Source organism: Melopsittacus undulatus, chromosome 17 (genome assembly GCF_012275295.1).
Source record: "Melopsittacus undulatus isolate bMelUnd1 chromosome 17, bMelUnd1.mat.Z, whole genome shotgun sequence".
NCBI classification, from domain to species: Eukaryota; Metazoa; Chordata; class Aves; order Psittaciformes; family Psittaculidae; genus Melopsittacus; species Melopsittacus undulatus.
This window is the reverse complement of record NC_047543.1, coordinates 2,395,092-2,412,823: the sequence shown is the minus strand read 5'-3', so window position 1 is coordinate 2,412,823 and position 17,732 is coordinate 2,395,092. Positions and strand designations below refer to the sequence as shown.

The 17,732-nt window shown below is 53.1% G+C and overlaps 7 protein-coding genes across 9 annotated transcripts; 3 read left to right on the top strand and 4 right to left on the bottom strand.

The window, feature by feature from the left end:
- Positions 1-1,595: 1,595 nt before the first annotated feature.
- On the bottom strand, positions 1,596-2,596 carry LOC117437060 (feather keratin 1-like). Its single transcript, XM_034070059.1, has 2 exons — positions 2,457-2,596; positions 1,596-2,100 (listed from the first exon to the last, which is right to left on the bottom strand). The coding sequence occupies exon 2, from the start codon at positions 2,077-2,079 to the stop codon at positions 1,759-1,761; it is 321 nt and encodes a 106-aa protein (XP_033925950.1). The 5' UTR covers positions 2,080-2,100; positions 2,457-2,596; the 3' UTR covers positions 1,596-1,758.
- Positions 2,597-3,038: 442 nt separating this feature from the next.
- LOC117437059 (feather keratin 1-like) lies at positions 3,039-4,063 on the top strand. The gene is made up of 2 exons (XM_034070051.1): positions 3,039-3,185; positions 3,559-4,063. Exons 1-2 carry the CDS (start codon positions 3,054-3,056, stop codon positions 3,898-3,900), a joined length of 474 nt encoding a protein of 157 aa, XP_033925942.1. The 5' UTR covers positions 3,039-3,053; the 3' UTR covers positions 3,901-4,063.
- Positions 4,064-5,931: 1,868 nt separating this feature from the next.
- LOC101881794 (feather keratin 1-like) lies at positions 5,932-7,023 on the bottom strand. Its single transcript, XM_031045180.2, has 2 exons — positions 6,826-7,023; positions 5,932-6,435 (listed from the first exon to the last, which is right to left on the bottom strand). The coding sequence occupies exons 1-2, from the start codon at positions 7,006-7,008 to the stop codon at positions 6,094-6,096; spliced, it is 525 nt and encodes a 174-aa protein (XP_030901040.2). The 5' UTR covers positions 7,009-7,023; the 3' UTR covers positions 5,932-6,093.
- Positions 7,024-8,307: 1,284 nt separating this feature from the next.
- LOC115945780 (feather keratin 1-like) lies at positions 8,308-9,297 on the top strand. Its single transcript, XM_034070057.1, has 2 exons — positions 8,308-8,437; positions 8,793-9,297. The coding sequence occupies exon 2, from the start codon at positions 8,814-8,816 to the stop codon at positions 9,132-9,134; it is 321 nt and encodes a 106-aa protein (XP_033925948.1). The 5' UTR covers positions 8,308-8,437; positions 8,793-8,813; the 3' UTR covers positions 9,135-9,297.
- On the top strand, positions 8,742-14,191 carry LOC101876361 (feather keratin 1-like). Of its 2 annotated transcripts, none has more exons than XM_034070049.1 (2): positions 8,742-8,758; positions 13,653-14,191. In XM_034070049.1, coding segments are annotated over exons 1-2 (378 nt in total). In that variant the 5' UTR covers positions 8,742-8,756; the 3' UTR covers positions 14,029-14,191. The 2 variants fall into 2 exon arrangements, with proteins under 2 accessions (XP_033925940.1, XP_033925938.1); XM_034070047.1 differs by lacking the exon at positions 8,742-8,758 and adding an exon at positions 13,167-13,313 and having other exon boundaries at positions 13,687-14,191.
- Positions 11,725-17,151, bottom strand: LOC101878267 (feather keratin 1-like). 2 transcript variants are annotated; one of them, XM_034070053.1, is made up of 2 exons: positions 16,954-17,151; positions 11,725-12,228 (listed from the first exon to the last, which is right to left on the bottom strand). In XM_034070053.1, the coding sequence occupies exons 1-2, from the start codon at positions 17,134-17,136 to the stop codon at positions 11,887-11,889; spliced, it is 525 nt and encodes a 174-aa protein (XP_033925944.1). In that variant the 5' UTR covers positions 17,137-17,151; the 3' UTR covers positions 11,725-11,886. The 2 variants fall into 2 exon arrangements, with proteins under 2 accessions (XP_033925944.1, XP_005141402.4); XM_005141345.4 differs by lacking the exon at positions 16,954-17,151 and adding an exon at positions 12,585-12,724.
- On the bottom strand, positions 16,060-16,995 carry LOC117437061 (feather keratin 1-like). Its single transcript, XM_034070061.1, has 2 exons — positions 16,954-16,995; positions 16,060-16,563 (listed from the first exon to the last, which is right to left on the bottom strand). Exon 2 carries the CDS (start codon positions 16,540-16,542, stop codon positions 16,222-16,224), a length of 321 nt encoding a protein of 106 aa, XP_033925952.1. The 5' UTR covers positions 16,543-16,563; positions 16,954-16,995; the 3' UTR covers positions 16,060-16,221.
- Positions 17,152-17,732: the final 581 nt, after the last annotated feature.

Genomic DNA, 17,732 nt, shown 5'->3' with positions numbered 1-17,732 from the left:
TCTCTGATTCCATTCTGTATTTTCTGTCTCTTCAGTTACTTGTCTCACTTCATCCTCCCACTCCTTTGCTGAAGGGCTGCCTTCCTCATCACACACTTCCCTCCTCACTTCTTTACTAGTCAATGATAAGGATCCATACACTTCCTTGTCCACTATTTCTTTTTCATTACCAGAACAATCACTGCAGGTAGTGTTTGGGTCCCTGTCCCAGCCATGGTGTCCTCACCTGTGGTTTGGGTCTTTGCCTCAGCTACCACGTTCTTAGGTGTAGCTGGGATCCCTGGCTGAATCATGACATCTCCAGAGGTCATTCGGGTCCCTGTCTTAACCATGGCCCTCTGATGCTAAGGAGCTGTGGCTCGGTAAACACAGGTCAAGTCCAAGCGAGGCCAATACAGTGCTAAATGCAGCTGGTTTTCAAGCAGCAGCCACACAGGGACTGGCCGCCTCAGGGCACATTTCACTGTCACCACACGCAGAAGTTGTCACCTCTTAAGCCAGCAGGACAGCAGTTTCCATAAACCCACATTAAGCCAACAGTTCATGAGTATTTGTAAAAACCTCACCAAAGAGGGAACAAGGATCTCAGGAACCTGCACAACAGAATGAGCCACATCAGTCTTGGAAGGGGAGAGGGAGCTGTATTCCCTCATGTTCTCCACAGGACAGCTCCCCCAGCACAGTTGGGGCATCAATGCCAGGGCAACTACTGATTGCTTCAGAAGACAAAATACTTAATAAGGAAATGAAGCCCAAGCAGGAGATAGAGAGGAGGTGGAAGAGGGGACAGGCCACTTTGGATGTTGTCAGAGTATGCAGAAACGCGATGGGGAAAGCCAAGGCCCATTTGGAATTCCATCTAGCTGAGGATATTCAGAACAACAGGAAGGGCTTCTTCAAATAGATCAATAATAGCAGGAAGATGACCCACTACAGACTGGAGCAGGGATCCTGGTGTCAGAGGACACAAAGAAGGCAGAGATACTGACTGCTACCTTTTCTTCAGTCTTCAACGTCCAAGCCAACCTGCAGGAATCCCTGAGCCAGAAGACCAGAGAGAAGGTCTGCAGAAAGCAAGTCTTTCCCTTGGTTTAGAAGGCTCAGAGAAAAGGATGTTGGACCAGATGACCTCTAGTGGTTCCTTCCAGCTTCAACCATTCTGTGAATGCCTCCCTGCCTCAAACCTCCTCATTCCTCCAACCATTTATTGCTAACCATGATGTCACATGGCATGGAAAATCCCTTTGATTAGTCTGGCGCATCAGTCCTGCCTTTGTTCCCTCCCAACCTCTTGCCCACGCCAGCCTACAATCATTTTGGAGACACAGTCAGGGAGACAGTGTTGGTGCTATACAAGCTCTGCCCAGCAAAACCCAAAACATTTATGTGTTATTAGCATCATTCCAGGTACAACTACAAAGAACAAGTAGGATTCCTAACATGGGGCCAACTCCATCCAGGTAGATCCTCCTGCACAATGCTATTACAAATCACTACACCATTATCCCCTCCAAAAACCACCCCTGAGCAATAGGTCTCTCCCTGAGCATTTTGGGAGGGCATTTGTAGGGGAAAGGATGAGAGAGAGGCATGGGTTGGGATGCAGCAGAACTTTAATGAGTTAAAACAGGAAAACAAGGACACTGCGAGTGGAGATCCTGGTGCAGGGAGCACCCAAGGCAGAAAGGAGTCGGCATCCCTAGTGCGGTGCCATCTTCTGGGTCCCTGGGCCCTTCCCCAGGGCCATCACCAGCAGCTTTAGCAGGGGAGGCACCTTCTGCCACAGAAGCGGCCGCCCAAGCTGGAGAGGCCCAAGCCGGAGAGGCCAAAGCCCCCGGAGTTGATGGGCACTCCCTCGGAGCTGAGGATGCTGCCAACGGCAGCGGAGGTGGAGGAGCCCACAACGGTGTTCTGAGGGAAGGAGGTGAGGATGGGGCCGGGCAGGGTCACCACCACGGGGGAGGGCTGGATGGCGACGTTGGAGTCCTGGCACTGCCTGACACAGGGCTCATTGCAGCTGTTGGCCAGCGGGGTCGGGCCGCAGGGCTGGCAGGGCATGCACGGGCTGGAGCAGGACATGTCTGGATGGTAGAGCTTCACCTGGAAACAGGACAGGGGCAAGCAAAGCAGGGACATGGGTTAAGATCATCCTCTCACCCCAGACAAGCCAAGGCTGACACAAGAGCTGGAGGTGTTGTAGGGAGATCCATGGATTTCAGCTTCCCCTCAGTCAAAAAATCCTCCATCAAGAACAGTGAAGTACAGCAAGCTCCCAGTCTAGCTATCACTCACTTCAGCCAGCCCCAGCCTATCTGCATGATACACCTTCTGCTTCCTTCCCTCTCTCATTATTAGTAGCCCCTTGACCCAGCATAGGACAAAAGGCACGTATATGCTGGGAAAAGATGAAGGGGAAAATGTAGGCAGAAGAAGAGAAGAAAAGGCTTCAGACTCACCTTGCTCTCAAGGAGATGGAGGCGAGAGAAGTGGTTGAGAGAGTGAGGAGAAGCTCCTGCTTTTATACTGCTCCTGCACAGCCCCAGGCCCACGGTCACTGCACACAGGCACTAATTTTCCAGCAGACTCACCTCCAAGGCAAAACATACGCCTCATGGCATAGGTTTGCGTTTGGTTTCTGTCCACGCAGCCATTTCACTTCCTCATTTCTGAAATGACCATTATGTCACAGAAGATCCTTTCAAGTATCAAGATGAGAGGCCCAAATATTTCCTGTCAGGGACACATCAATAGCAGCAGAAGATGTACTCCAAGTGGTGGAGGTGTGTGTAGAGGTAAGAGCATGGGTCAGGAGAGATCTGGTGAGGTTGTGCTCAACCATCTGGACATTGCTGTCCCACCAATGCTGTCCTCTCCTGTCATTGTCCATTTGTTTGGCTGCTTTCCCCTCTTGTGACAATCTCTGGGGTTCCTACCAAGGCCATGTGCAGGCAAAACAGGAGCACCTGCATGGCAGAGCAACACATCAGAAATGAGGAAATCAGATGGAAAGCAAAGCCCAACCTGTGCCATTAGGTGAGTGTTTTGCTTTGGACATGAGTCTGCTGGAAAATTACTGCCTGTGTGCAGTGACTGTGGGCCAGGGGCGGTGCAGGAGCAGTATAAAAGGGGGAACTTCTCCACACTCTCTCATCCACTGCTCTCACCTCCATCTCCTTGAGAACAAGGTGAGTATGAAAGTCTTTCTCATCCTCCTTGTCCTCCTGTTTCTCCTCGTCCTCCTTTGGGATTTCTCAGCATAAAGATGCTCCTTCGTCCTACATCGGAGTTGAAGCACCTTGTCACAGGACAGGGAAAATGGTAGAAGTTGTGGCATGGAGTTAGGCTGGGTCTTGGCTGAGCAATGCTCTGCGTGGTAACGTTGCTGGGTTTGGCTGCTGTTGGCAGGGCTCTTTTGCACTGAGGGGAACCTGAAGGCAGTGGGACTCCTTACACAGCCGCTAGCTCAGGAGTCCATCTTCTTGCTTGGTTCTTCTGTGGTGGGCTTCAGGCTGCTCCTAACCCATGTCCGTGCTCTACTTGCCCCTGCCCTGTCTCCAGGTGAAGCTCTACCATCCAGACATGTCCTGCTTCAGTCCATGCATGCCCTGCCAGCCCTGCGGCCCAACCCCGCTGGCCAACAGCTGCAATGAGCCCTGTGTCAGGCAGTGCCAGGACTCCATCGTTGCCATCCAGCCCTCTGCCGTGGTGGTGACCCTGCCCGGCCCCATCCTCAGCTCCTTCCCTCAGAACACCGCCGTGGGCTCCTCCACCTCCGCTGCCGTTGGCAGCATCCTCAGCTCCGAGGGAGTGCCCATCAACTCCGGGGGCTTTAGCCTCTCCGGCTTGGGTCTCTCCGGCTTGGGCGGCCGCTTCTGCGGCAGGAGGTGCCCCCCCTGCTAAAGCTGCTGGTGATGGCCCTGGGGAAGGGCCCAGGGACCCAGAAGATGGCACCGCACTAGGGATGCCGACTCCTTTCTGCCTTGGGTGCTCCCTGCACCAGGATCTCCACTCACAGTGTCCTTGTTTTCCTGTTTTAACTCATTAAAGTTCTGCTGCATCCCAACCCATGCCTTTCTGTCATCCTTTCTCCTACAGATGCTCTCCCAAGGTGCCCAAGGACAGAGCTGTTTCTTTGTGTGATTCTGGGACGGAGTTTTGGGGATGAACGTCTAGTGGTTGCTAACACAATGGTTGTGAACTGAAAGACTGAGGGCAGTCTTTCCAAAGTGTCTGTTCTTTGGAGCAGGGCTGGGCATCCTCTGCTAGTGTGAGGTGCTGGGTATTGCCTTTGCACCCCTTGGATTTCTCTGTTTTCCTCTTCCCCTCATGGACTGTCACACAGGCACACAGGCAGACAACATCCCCCTTGCCCTGTTCTTTCGCTGCCTGTGCCCAGGGTTTCCTGGAGATGTTTCTGGAGAGTGGGAGCAGGTCAGGAAGAGGCAGCGCGTGCAGGCTGAGTGTCTCAAGGGTGTGCCCAGGAGCTCTCCACACCAGTGCGGTGACCAGAGGCTTGTGGCTGATGAAGGGGAGCAGCTGGACTGCTGCAGGAGAGAACTGGGTGAGACCCAGATGCCTGCATGGCCGCAACCAGCCCTAGCTCTCCACACATGCTTCCACCCTGACAAGCAGCAGCCTTAGGCAGGGCCAGTTTTTGTGGTAACACCATCAAAACCGTTTCGGAACAAAATGGACTGTCATTGGTATCATGGCCAATATCAATAGGACTCATATGCCACTCTGCTCAGCATTCACCAGTTGGGCTCTAGAACACTGCTCGAACACAAGACCGATCTAATGGGAGAAAGACCTTGACCAAATGCAGTGAGTTCAGCAGAGGGTGTCCAAGATGGTAAGGAGCTGGAGCACGTGTTTGGAGAGGAGTGGCTGAGGGCATGAGGCTTGCTGATTGTGGAGAGAAGGCTTTGGTGGAAGACCTAAGAGCAGCTCAGTGGTAGCCGTGCTGAGGTCCACCAGAGGACAGATCCAGGCTTAAAGTCCTCACTGTGACAGTGTGTGGTTGGAGAACTGGAGACATTAGGGTCACATTGAGAGATGAGGGGTTTAGACTCGATTGGTGGCAAATGGTTTTCACCAGGAGGAGAGTCAAGGAGTGGAAAAGGTTTCCTGGGGAGGTAGCGCAGTAACAGCCCTTGGATGCTCAGGGCTGATTGATTATGGAGCAAGGGGTTCGGCCCTATGACCTCTGGAGGTACTTTCTAACTCGAGTATGCTGTGATCCCATTGCCCCAGGATGGCCTTTGTGCCTCTGCCCACTGGCAGCGATAGGGCTGGCAATGAGGAGGGATTTGACTCCTTGGCCAAGGAGAAAGGCAGTGTGCAGGAAATCTCCTGAATAATCTGTGGAAGGAAACAGCAGATTGGCACAAGCATCTGTGCACCAGATCAGAGACCACAAGACCTGTGGAGCGCAGCTGTGGAGACAGTGGTTTCCCAAGGACACTGGGGCAGTACGTTCCTTTACAGTTGTTATGCTTTGATTGCCTGCCTGGTGTTCACCTCTACCTGCAACTCAAAATCTCAGTGCTGTGAAAGGGCAGGTTTTTCTCTTCTTTCTTGTGAATGTGTAGATGCTGCCTTGCCAATAACACATTCATCTTTCCTCCTCCTGACTCCCTTCTTCACAACGCTGAGCTGCTTGAAGGAAAAGGAAGAGGTGTATGCACCAAACTGATGGTAGTGACCGAGTCATTCAGTCATTGAATCCTGCTATACCCCACATACACAGAGGAACTTAGAAACAAGAGAGTCACAGAATTCATGACTGAGTAAACTCAGTGCAAACCCATGTTGACAATAACTGCACAATAATAGCCAGCACCCTGTCCCAGAACCCTTTGAGCAACATCTCTCTTTGTGGGTATCTTGGGAGAGCGTCTGTAGGGGAAAGGACAAGACAAAGGCACGGACTGGGCTGCTACAGAGATTTAATGAGTCAAAAAAGGGGAGCGAGGTGAATGAGAGTAGAGGTCATAGTGTAGGGAGCATCAAGGCAGAAAGGAGTCTGTGACCCCCAGTGCGGTGCCATCTTCTGGGTTCCTGGGCCCTTCCCCAGGGCCATCACCAGCAGCTTTAGCAGGGGGGGCACCTCCTGCCACAGAAGCGGCCGCCCAAGCCGGAGAGGCCCAAGCTGGAGAGGCTAAAGCCCCCAGAGTTGATGGGCACTCCCTCGGAGCTGAGGATGCTGCCAACGGCAGCGGAGGTGGAGGAGCCAACGGCGGTGTTCTGAGGGAAGGAGCTGAGGATGGGGCCAGGCAGGGTCACTACCACGGCAGAGGGCTGGATGGCGACGATGGAGTCCTGGCACTGCCTGACACAGGGCTCATTGCAGCTGTTGGCCAGCGGGGTCGGGCCGCAGGGCTGGCAGGGCATGCATGGACTGAAGCAGGACATGTCTGGATGGTAGAGCTTCACCTGGAGACAGGGCAGGGGCAAGCAGAGCAGGGACATGGGTTAAGAGCAACCTCTCCCTCCTTGAGCAAGGATGAAAATCTTGCTCTGTAGACAAGAGGTGGAGGCTGTGCACGGAGGCACATGGGCTTCTCCTTTCCCTCAGAAGATCCCTGCCAAGATTGACTGAGCCCAGGAAGGTTCCCACCAACCCCGTAGCTCAGGGTACACCTGATCTCATCCAAGCTCCAAGCTCTGTCCATGTCATAGACAAGTTCCCATCTCCATGTCACACCATCTGCCCTCCTCCCTCTACCATAGCAAGAAGCTCCAAGGCCCAGCACAAGACAAAGGCCAGGTATGTCCTCAGAAATGTCAGTGGAGGAGAAGGAGGAGAAAGAGCTTCAGACTCACCTTGTTCACAAGGAGATGGAGGCGAGAGCAGTGGATGAGAGAGTGTAGAGAAGTTCCCGCTTTTATACTGCTCCTGCACAGCCCCAGGCCCACAGTCACTGCACATGGGCAGTAATTTTCCAGCAGACTCACCTCCAAAGCAAAACACCCACCTGATGGCACCGGTTGGGGTTTGGTTTCCATCAACAATGCATGTCCTCATTTCTGACACACCCACCAGGCCATGGAAGATGCTTTCAAGTACCAGGATGAGAAACCCATGAATTTCCTGTGCAGAAACACATCAGCACGGGCGGAAGACAATTTGCAAGGGCATCCCCATGGATTTGGGTTCTTCCTCATTACAGTGTAGTGTGTTGGGGCACAGGACAATGTCCTATTTTTCACACCCTGACACGCCACCCTGCAGATTGGGTGAGCCTTTGCACCCTGAGCAGCCAGAGACACTAGGACCTGACAAGTTTCCAAAGCTCCTGCAGCCATTGAGCTATGGGAGCAGCAGCAGGAAAGTCCTGCTGAGGGCAATGGCCATGAGGTCATCCTGGAGTTGTGGACTTGGGTGATGCCCTGTGCTCAGAGCTCATTTTCAGAGGGCAGGGATGGAGCTGCCCTGGCCGCAGGGGAATTGAGCCCTGCATGGACATGGGCTGCACTCCTGGCTTGTCCTCACACCAAGGGCTGACACACGCCAGGCTAGAATTTGAATGTGAGTCGCCACGGGTAGGGAGAGTCCATCCCAGGAATCTTGCCTACGGAAGGCATTCCCCTGCCCTCCTGGGATGCGTCCCAGCTGCCTCCAGGGCTGCAGGGCAGGGAAGTGCATCGCTCCTTGATGTACTTCGAGAGCTGGTTTCGTATTCAGAGGTATTGTGAGCACTTGTCCTCCCTGAGCATCCCCAGGCACGTGGCACTGGGGGGTTCTGCAGCCCTCACTGCTTGGGCAGCTGTAAGAGATTTTCCTGCCTTCCCCATGGTGCTGTGTTGTGTTCCACACTGAGGAGGCCTTTGGGGCATTGATGGGAGGAGTGATAGAGCCCTAATGCCAGAGAAGATGTATCACCCCAGAGTGAGGGATGAGTCCCAGACAGGGGGAGATGTTTTCTGCAACCCTTTCCTTCCCTCCATGTCATGTTCTGGAGGGCACTTGTCACGTCTTCAGGAAGAGAAGCCTTTAGGTATTCTGCTGACATGTGCATTGTGGGGAAGAGCTGGGCTTCTTCCTTGCAAAGGGTGTTGCCAATAGTTGCAGTTCACTGCCCCAGGCCATCATCCTGAGTACTGAATGGGACTCCTAAAGTCCTACGGGTTCCTCTTCTGACCCACTGACATGACTCTATGTGGCAGTCTTTAGTTTCTCATCCCGGGACATGAAAGGAGCTGCATGGCAGGTTCAGCACATTAGGAATGAGGAAATGAAATGGCAGCATTGATGGAAAACAAAGCCCCACATGTGCCATCAGGTGGGTGTTTTGCTTTGGGGGTGAGTCTGCTGGAAAATTAATGTCTGTGTGCAGTGACCGTGGGCCTGGGGCAGTGCAGGAGCAGTATAAAAGTTGGAACTTCCCCTCACTCTCTCATACACTGCTCTTTCCTCCGTCTCCTTGAGAACAAGGTGAGTATGAAGCCATTTTGCTTCTACTTCTTGTGTTCCTCCAGGGTATCTGAGCTCATATCTGTCCCTATGACCCCCACTAAGTCTTGGAACTGCTGGTCTGGGAAAGTGATAGGGCAGCAAGTGTGTCATGTGTATAGGTTGGTACCTGATTTTGTGTTTCCTGAGCTTGGAAAGACTCTCTGGCATTGGTTGCTCTTGACACAGTCTTTTGGGCTGAAGGGCAGAAGTCCATGGGTGTCTGTACAACAGTTACAGCTCTTCTACTTATCTTGTGGCTTGTCTCTGTCATGGTGGTGTGAGGGAATGCTTCTAACCCATGTCCGTGCTCTACTTGCCCCTGCCCTGTCTCCAGGTGAAGCTCTACCATCCAGACATGTCCTGCTTCAGTCCATGCATGCCCTGCCAGCCCTGCGGCCCGACCCCGCTGGCCAACAGCTGCAATGAGCCCTGTGTCAGGCAGTGCCAGGACTCCATCGTCGCCATCCAGCCCTCCGCCGTGGTGGTGACCCTGCCCGGCCCCATCCTCAGCTCCTTCCCTCAGAACACCGCCGTGGGCTCCTCCACCTCCGCTGCCGTTGGCAGCATCCTCAGCTCCGAGGGAGTGCCCATCAACTCCGGGGGCTTTAGCCTCTCCGGCTTGGGTCTCTCCGGCTTGGGCGGCCGCTTCTGTGGCAGGAGGTGCCTGCCCTGCTAAACCTGCTGCTGATGGCCCTGGGGAAGGGCCCAGGGACCCAGAAGATGGCACCGCACTAGGGATGCCGACTCCTTTCTGCCTTGGGTGCTCCCTGCACCAGGATCTCCACTCACAATGTCCTTATTTTCCCGTTTTGACTCATTAAAGTTCTGATGCAACTCAACCCGTGACTTTGTGTGATCATTTTTCATGCAGATGCCAAGACCCCAAGAAAAGCATTTCCTGTGCAGTTTTGACCTTGCTCGGTTTCATGGCAAATATACCTTGCAGAAAGAATCAGAATTTTTCTTCAGCCTTTCTCAATCACTTCTTTTGGTTTGCCCCACATGATGGGGTAACCAAACTGCAACTGCAATGAGAGGAGGGAGAGGCATTGTCTTCTGAGTTTCAGACAGGAAGATGCTGTCTTCACCACTGGTGTATTGAAGTCCAGGCAATACATTGCTGCCAAGCTGTTAAAATGCAACACTGGGTCATTCTGGACCACCCTTTTCACATGGCCCTTGTACACAGGGCATTCTCTGGTTCTTAGGAGACCTCCTTGTCATCAGATGACTTCCATCACAACTAATCCACTCAGGTACTTCATGCCTCTCTAAGCCTTGGTTCACCTTCCTTGCTAAATCACAAGATCTTGAACAGGTATCTTGCCCTCACACTTGACAGCACACACCTCCAGACACTACAATTCACAGCTTCTTTTCCAAGTCCACCGTCAATTCCTGTGTTCCTAGTGAGGGATCCCTGATGTTTGCCTTCCTTACCTTCCCGTTCCCGACTTTTGGCTCCACTCGCCAAACATCAGAGTTGCCATGCAGTAACCTGCTCACCAGGCTGGTGGCTGTAATGTTTCCACATCTTCAAGTTCTCTTGAGGTCGAGGACTGGGTGCAACCAAGTCCAGGTTGGATGGGCCTTGGAGCAACCTGGTCTAGTGGAAGGTGTCCCTGCCTGTGGTAGAGAATTGGAGCTGGATGAGATTCTTCCCCGAGCCTTTCTCTGATTCCATTCTGTATTTTATATCTCTTCAATCACTTGTCTCACTTCATCCTCCCACTCCTTTGCTGAAGGGCTGCCTTCCTCATCACACACTTCCCTCCTCACTTCTTTACTAGTCAATGATAAGGATCCATACACTTCTTTGTCCACTATTTCTTTTTCATTACCAGAACAATCACTGCAGGTAGTGTTTGGGTCCCTGTCCCAGCCATGGTGTCCTCACCTGTGGTTTGGGTCTTTGCCTCAGCTACCACGTTCTTAGGTGTAGCTGGGATCCCTGGCTGAATCATGACATCTCCAGAGGTCATTCGGGTCCCTGTCTTAATCATGGCCCTCTGATGCTAAGGAGCTGTGGCTCGGTAAACACAGGTCAAGTCCAAGCGAGGCCAATACAGTGCTAAATGCAGCTGGTTTTCAAGCAGCAGCCACACAGGGACTGGCCGCCTCAGGGCACATTTCACTGTCACCACACGCAGAAGTTGTCACCTCTTAAGCCAGCAGGACAGCAGTTTCCATAAACCCACATTAAGCCAACAGTTCATGAGTATTTGTAAAAACCTCACCAAAGAGGGAACAAGGATCTCAGGAACCTGCACAACAGAATGAGCCACATCAGTCTTGGAAGGGGAGAGGGAGCTGTATTCCCTCATGTTCTCCACAGGACAGCTCCCCCAGCACAGTTGGGGCATCAATGCCAGGGCAACTACTGATTGCTTCAGAAGACAAAATACTTAATAAGGAAATGAAGCCCAAGCAGGAGATAGAGAGGAGGTGGAAGAGGGGACAGGCCACTTTGGATGTTGTCAGAGTATGCAGAAACGCGATGGGGAAAGCCAAGGCCCATTTGGAATTCCATCTAGCTGAGGATATTCAGAACAACAGGAAGGGCTTCTTCAAATAGATCAATAATAGCAGGAAGATGACCCACTACAGACTGGAGCAGGGATCCTGGTGTCAGAGGACACAAAGAAGGCAGAGATACTGACTGCTACCTTTTCTTCAGTCTTCAACGTCCAAGCCAACCTGCAGGAATCCCTGAGCCAGAAGACCAGAGAGAAGGTCTGCAGAAAGCAAGTCTTTCCCTTGGTTTAGAAGGCTCAGAGAAAAGGATGTTGGACCAGATGACCTCTAGTGGTTCCTTCCAGCTTCAACCATTCTGTGAATGCCTCCCTGCCTCAAACCTCCTCCTTCCTCTAACCATTTATTGCTAACCATGATGTCACATGGCATGGAAAATCCCTTTGATTAGTCTGGCGCATCAGTCCTGCCTTTGTTCCCTCCCAACCTCTTGCCCACGCCAGCCTACAATCGTTTTGGAGACACAGTCAGGGAGACAGTGTTGGTGCTATACAAGCTCTGCCCAGCAAAACCCAAAACATTTATGTGTTATTAGCATCATTCCAGGTACAACTACAAAGAACAAGTAGGATTCCTAACATGGGGCCAACTCCATCCAGGTAGATCCTCCTGCACAATGCTATTACAAATCACTACACCATTATCCCCTCCAAAAACCACCCCTGAGCAATAGGTCTCTCCCTGAGCATTTTGGGAGGGCATTTGTAGGGGAAAGGATGAGAGAGAGGCATGGGTTGGGATGCATCAAACTTTAATGAGTCAAAACAGGAAAACAAGGACACTGCGAGTGGAGATCCTGGTGCAGGGAGCACCCAAGGCAGAAAGGAGTTGGCATCCCTAGTGCGGTGCCATCTTCTGGGTCCCTGGGCCCTTCCCCAGGGCCATCAGCAGCAGGTTTAGCAGGGCAGGCACCTTCTGCCACAGAAGCGGCCGCCCAAGCCGGAGAGGCCCAAGCCGGAGAGGCCAAAGCCCCCGGAGTTGATGGGCACTCCCTCGGAGCTGAGGATGCTGCCAACGGCAGCGGAGGTGGAGGAGCCCACAACGGTGTTCTGAGGGAAGGAGGTGAGGATGGGGCCGGGCAGGGTCACCACCACGGGGGAGGGCTGGATGGCGACGTTGGAGTCCTGGCACTGCCTGACACAGGGCTCATTGCAGCTGTTGGCCAGCGGGGTTGGGCCGCAGGGCTGGCAGGGCATGCATGGACTGAAGCAGGACATGTCTGGATGGTAGAGCTTCACCTGGAAACAGGACAGGGACAAGCAAAGCAGGGACATGGCTTAAGAGCATCCTCTCACCCCAGACAAGCCAAGGCTGACACAAGAGCTGGAGGTGTTGTAGGGAGATCCATGGATTTCAGCTTCCCCTCAGTCAAAAAATCCTCCATCAAGAACAGTGAAGTACAGCAAGCTCCCAGTCTAGCTATCACTCACTTCAGCCAGCCCCAGCCTATCTGCATGATACACCTTCTGCTTCCTTCCCTCTCTCATTATTAGTAGCCCCTTGACCCAGCATAGGACAAAAGGCAGGTATATGCTGGGAAAAGATGAAGGGGAAAATGTAGGCAGAAGAAGAGAAGAAAAGGCTTCAGACTCACCTTGCTCTCAAGGAGATGGAGGCGAGAGAAGTGGTTGAGAGAGTGAGGAGAAGCTCCTGCTTTTATACTGCTCCTGCACAGCCCCAGGCCCACGGTCACTGCACACAGACACTAATTTTCCAGCAGACTCACCTCCAAGGCAAAACATACGCCTCATGGCATAGGTTTGCGTTTGGTTTCTGTCCACGCAGCCATTTCACTTCCTCATTTCTGAAATGACCATTATGTCACAGAAGATCCTTTCAAGTATCAAGATGAGAGGCCCAAATATTTCCTGTCAGGGACACATCAATAGCAGCAGAAGATGTACTCCAAGTGGTGGAGGTGTGTGTAGAGGTAAGAGCATGGGTCAGGAGAGATCTGGTGAGGTTGTGCTCAACCATCTGGACATTGCTGTCCCACCAATGCTGTCCTCTCCTGTCATTGTCCATTTGTTTGGCTGCTTTCCCCTCTTGTGACAATCTCTGGGGTTCCTACCAAGGCCATGTGCAGGCAAAACAGGAGCACCTGCATGGCAGAGCAACACATCAGAAATGAGGAAATCAGATGGAAAGCAAAGCCCAACCTGTGCCATTAGGTGAGTGTTTTGCTTTGGACATGAGTCTGCTGGAAAATTACTGCCTGTGTGCAGTGACTGTGGGCCAGGGGCGGTGCAGGAGCAGTATAAAAGGGGGAACTTCTCCACACTCTCTCATCCACTGCTCTCACCTCCATCTCCTTGAGAACAAGGTGAGTATGAAAGTCTTTCTCATCCTCCTTGTCCTCCTGTTTCTCCTCGTCCTCCTTTGGGATTTCTCAGCATAAAGATGCTCCTTCGTCCTACATTGGAGTTGAAGCACCTTGTCACAGGACAGGGAAAGTGGTAGAAGTTGTGGCATGGAGTTAGGCTGGGTCTTGGCTGAGCAATGCTCTGGGTGGTACCCTTGCTGGGTTTGGCTGCTGTTGGCAGGGCTCTTTTGCACTGAGGGGAACCTGAAGGCAGTGGGACTCCTTACACAGCCGCTAGCTCAGGAGTCCATCTTCTTGCTTAGTTCTTCTGTGGTGGGCTTCAGGCTGCTCCTAACCCATGTCCGTGCTCTACTTGCCCCTGCCCTGTCTCCAGGTGAAGCTCTACCATCCAGACATGTCCTGCTTCAGTCCATGCATGCCCTGCCAGCCCTGCGGCCCGACCCCGCTGGCCAACAGCTGCAATGAGCCCTGTGTCAGGCAGTGCCAGGACTCCATCGTCGCCATCCAGCCCTCTGCCGTGGTGGTGACCCTGCCTGGTCCCATCCTCACCTCCTTCCCTCAGAACACTGCCGTGGGCTCCTCCACCTCCGCTGCCGTTGGCAGCATCCTCAGCTCCGAGGGAGTGCCCATCAACTCCGGGGGCTTTAGCCTCTCCGGCTTGGGTCTCTCTGGCTTGGGCGGCCGCTTCTGCGGCAGGAGGTGCCCCCCCTGCTAAAGCTGCTGGTGATGGCCCTGGGGAAGGGCCCAGGGACCCAGAAGATGGCACCGCACTAGGGATGCCGACTCCTTTCTGCCTTGGGTGCTCCCTGCACCAGGATCTCCACTCACAGTGTCCTTGTTTTCCTGTTTTAACTCATTAAAGTTCTGCTGCATCCCAACCCATGCCTTTCTGTCATCCTTTCCCCTACAGATGCTCTCCCAAGGTGCCCAAGGACAGAGCTGTTTCTCTGTGTGATTCTGGGATGGAGTTTTGGGGATGAACGTCTAGTGGTTGCTAACACAATGGTTGTGAACTGAAAGACTGAGGGCAGTCTTTCCAAAGTGTCTGTTCTTTGGAGCAGGGCTGGGCATCCTCTGCTAGTGTGAGGTGCTGGGTATTGCCTTTGCACCCCTTGGATTTCTCTGTTTTCCTCTTCCCCTCATGGACTGTCACACAGGCACACAGGCAGACAACATCCCCCTTGCCCTGTTCTTTCGCTGCCTGTGCCCAGGGTTTCCTGGAGATGTTTCTGGAGAGTGGGAGCAGGTCAGGAAAAGGTAGCGCGTGCAGGCTGAGTGTCTCAAGGGTGTGCCCAGGAGCTCTCCACACCAGTGCGGTGACCAGAGGCTTGTGGCTGACGAAGGGGAGCAGCTGGACTGCTGCAGGAGAGAACTGGGTGAGACCCAGATGCCTGCATGGCAGCAACCAGCCCTAGCTCTCCACACATGCTTCCACCCTGACAAGCAGCAGCCTTAGGCAGGGCCAGTTTTTGTGGTAACACCATCAAAACTGTTTCGGAACAAAATGGACTGTCATTGGTATCATGGCCAATATCAATAGGACTCATATGCCACTCTGCTCAGCATTCACCAGTTGGGCTCTAGAACACTGCTCGAACACAAGACCGATCTAATGGGAGAAAGACCTTGACCAAATGCAGTGAGTTCAGCAGAGGGTGTCCAAGATGGTAAGGAGCTGGAGCACGTGTTTGGAGTGGAGTGGCTGAGGGCATGAGGCTTGCTGATTGTGGAGAGAAGGCTTTGGTGGAAGACCTAAGAGCAGCTCAGTGGTAGCCGTGCTGAGGTCCACCAGAGGACAGATCCAGGCTTAAAGTCCTCACTGTGACATTGTGTGGTTGGAGAACTGGAGACATTAGGGTCACATTGAGAGATGAGGGGTTTAGACTCGATTGGTGGCAAATGGTTTTCACCAGGAAGAGAGTCAAGGAGTGGAAAAGGTTGCCTGGGGAGGTAGCGCAGTAACAGCCCTTGGATGTTCATGGCTGATTGATTATGGAGCAAGGGGTTCGGCCCTATGACCTCTGGAGGTACTTTCTAACTCAAGTATGCTGTGATCCCATCACACCAGGATGGCCTTTGTGCCTCTGCCCACTGGCAGCGATAGGGCTGGCAATGAGGAGGGATTTGACTCCTTGGCCAAGGAGAAAGGCAGTGTGCAGGAAATCTCCTGAATAATCTGTGGAAGGAAACAGCAGATTGGCACAAGCATCTGTGCACCAGATCAGAGACCACAAGACCTGTGGAGCCCAGCCGTGGAGACAGTGGTTTCCCAAGGACACTGGGGCAGTACGTTCCTTTACAGTTGTTATGCTTTGATTTCCTGCCTGGTGTTCTCCTCACCCTGCAACTCAAAATCTCAGTGCTGTGAAAGGGCAGGTTTTTCTCTTCTTTCTTGTGAATGTGTAGATGCTGCCTTGTCAATAACACATTCATCTTTCCTCCTCCTGACTCCCTTCTTCACAACGCTGAGCTGCTTGAAGGAAAAGGAAGAGGTGTATGCACCAAACTGATGGTAGTGACCGAGTCATTCAGTCAATGAATCCTGCTATACCCCACATACACAGAGAAGCTTAGAAACAAGAGAGTCACAGAATTCATGACTGAGTAAACTCAGTGCAAACCCATGTTGACAATAACTGCACAATAATAGCCAACACCCTGTCCCAGAACCCTTTGAGCAACATCTCTCTTTGTGGGTATCTTGGGAGAGCGTCTGTAGGGGAAAGGACAAGACAAAGGCACAGACTGGGCTGCTACAGAAATTTAATGAGTCAAAAAAGGGGAGCGAGGTGAATGAGAGTAGAGGTCACAGTGTAGGGAGCATCAAGGCAGAAAGGAGTCTGTGACCCCCAGTGCGGTGCCATCTTCTGGGTTCCTGGGCCCTTCCCCAGGGCCATCACCAGCAGCTTTAGCAGGGGAGGCACCTCCTGCCACAGAAGCGGCCGCCCAAGCCGGAGAGGCCCAAGCCGGAGAGGCTAAAGCCCCCGGAGTTGATGGGCACTCCCTCGGAGCTGAGGATGCTGCCAACGGCAGCGGAGGTGGAGGAGCCCACGGCGGTGTTCTGAGGGAAGGAGGTGAGGATGGGGCCGGGCAGGGTCACCACCACGGCAGAGGGCTGGATGGCGACGATGGAGTCCTGGCACTGCCTGACACAGGGCTCATTGCAGCTGTTGGCCAGCGGGGTCGGGCCGCAGGGCTGGCAAGGCATGCATGGACTGAAGCAGGACATGTCTGGATGGTAGAGCTTCGCCTGGAGACAGGGCAGGGGCAAGCAGAGCAGGGACATGGGTTAAGAGCAACCTCTCCCTCCTTGAGCAAGGATGAAAATCTTGCTCTGTAGACAAGAGGTGGAGGCTGTGCACGGAGGCACATGGGCTTCTCCTTTCCCTCAGAAGATCCCTGCCAAGATTGACTGAGCCCAGGAAGGTTCCCACCAACCCCGTAGCTCAGGGTACACCTGATCTCATCCAAGCTCCAAGCTCTGTCCATGTCATAGACAAGTTCCCATCTCCATGTCACACCATCTGCCCTCCTCCCTCTACCATAGCAAGAAGCTCCAAGGCCCAGCACAAGACAAAGGTCAGGTATGTCCTCAGAAATGTCAGTGGAGGAGAAGGAGGCAAAAGAGCTTCAGACTCACCTTGTTCACAAGGAGATGGAGGCGAGAGCAGTGGATGAGAGAGTGTGGAGAATTTCCCGCTTTTATACTGTTCCTGCACAGCCCCAGGCCCACAGTCACTGCACATGGGCAGTAATTTTCCAGCAGACTCACCTCCAAAGCAAAACACCCACCTGATGGCACCGGTTGGGGTTTGGTTTCCATCAACAATGCATGTCCTCATTTCTGACACACCCACCAGGCCATGGAAGATGCTTTCAAGTACCAGGACGAGAAGCCCATGAATTTCCTGTGCAGAAACACATCAGCACAGGCAGAAGACAATTTGCAAGGGCATCCCCATGGATTTGGGTTCTTCATCATTACAGTGTAGTGTGTTGGGGCACAGGACAATGTCCTATTTTTCACACCCTGACACGCCACCCTGCAGATTGGGTGAGCCTTTGCACCCTGAGCAGACAGAGACACTAGGACCTGACAAGTTTCCAAAGCTCCTGCAGCCATTGAGCTATGGGAGCAGCAGCAGGAAAGTCCTGCTGAGGGCAATGGCCATGAGGTCATCCTGGAGTTGTGGACTTGGGTGATGCCCTGTGCTCAGAGCTCATTTTCAGAGGGCAGGGATGGAGCTGCCCTGGCCGCAGGGGAATTGAGCCCTGCATGGACATGGGCTGCACTCCTGGCTTGTCCTCACACCAAAGGCTGACACACGCCAGGCTAGAATTTGAATGTGAGTCGCCACAGGTAGGGAGAGTCCATCCCAGGAATCTTGCCTACGGAAGGCATTCCCCTGCCCTCCTGGG

Excerpts from the sequence above, each read along its gene's own strand:
- LOC101876361 (XM_034070047.1), top strand. The coding sequence starts at position 13,182 with ATGAGTCTGCTGGAAAATTACTGCCTGTGTGCAGTGACTGTGGGCCAG. Across the intron at positions 13,314-13,686 it reads TCCATCTCCTTGAGAACAAG|GTGAAGCTCTACCATCCAGA; the intron begins GTGAGTATGAAA and ends CCCTGTCTCCAG.
- LOC117437059 (XM_034070051.1), top strand. The coding sequence starts at position 3,054 with ATGAGTCTGCTGGAAAATTACTGCCTGTGTGCAGTGACTGTGGGCCAG. Across the intron at positions 3,186-3,558 it reads TCCATCTCCTTGAGAACAAG|GTGAAGCTCTACCATCCAGA; the intron begins GTGAGTATGAAA and ends CCCTGTCTCCAG.
- LOC117437061 (XM_034070061.1), bottom strand. The coding sequence starts at position 16,542 with ATGTCCTGCTTCAGTCCATGCATGCCTTGCCAGCCCTGCGGCCCGACC.
- LOC115945780 (XM_034070057.1), top strand. The coding sequence starts at position 8,814 with ATGTCCTGCTTCAGTCCATGCATGCCCTGCCAGCCCTGCGGCCCGACC.
- LOC101881794 (XM_031045180.2), bottom strand. The coding sequence starts at position 7,008 with ATGGAAACCAAACCCCAACCGGTGCCATCAGGTGGGTGTTTTGCTTTG. Across the intron at positions 6,436-6,825 it reads TCCATCTCCTTGTGAACAAG|GTGAAGCTCTACCATCCAGA; the intron begins GTGAGTCTGAAG and ends CCCTGTCTCCAG.
- LOC117437060 (XM_034070059.1), bottom strand. The coding sequence starts at position 2,079 with ATGTCCTGCTCCAGCCCGTGCATGCCCTGCCAGCCCTGCGGCCCGACC.
- LOC101878267 (XM_034070053.1), bottom strand. The coding sequence starts at position 17,136 with ATGGAAACCAAACCCCAACCGGTGCCATCAGGTGGGTGTTTTGCTTTG. Across the intron at positions 12,229-16,953 it reads TCCATCTCCTTGTGAACAAG|GTGAAGCTCTACCATCCAGA; the intron begins GTGAGTCTGAAG and ends TCCTGTTTCCAG.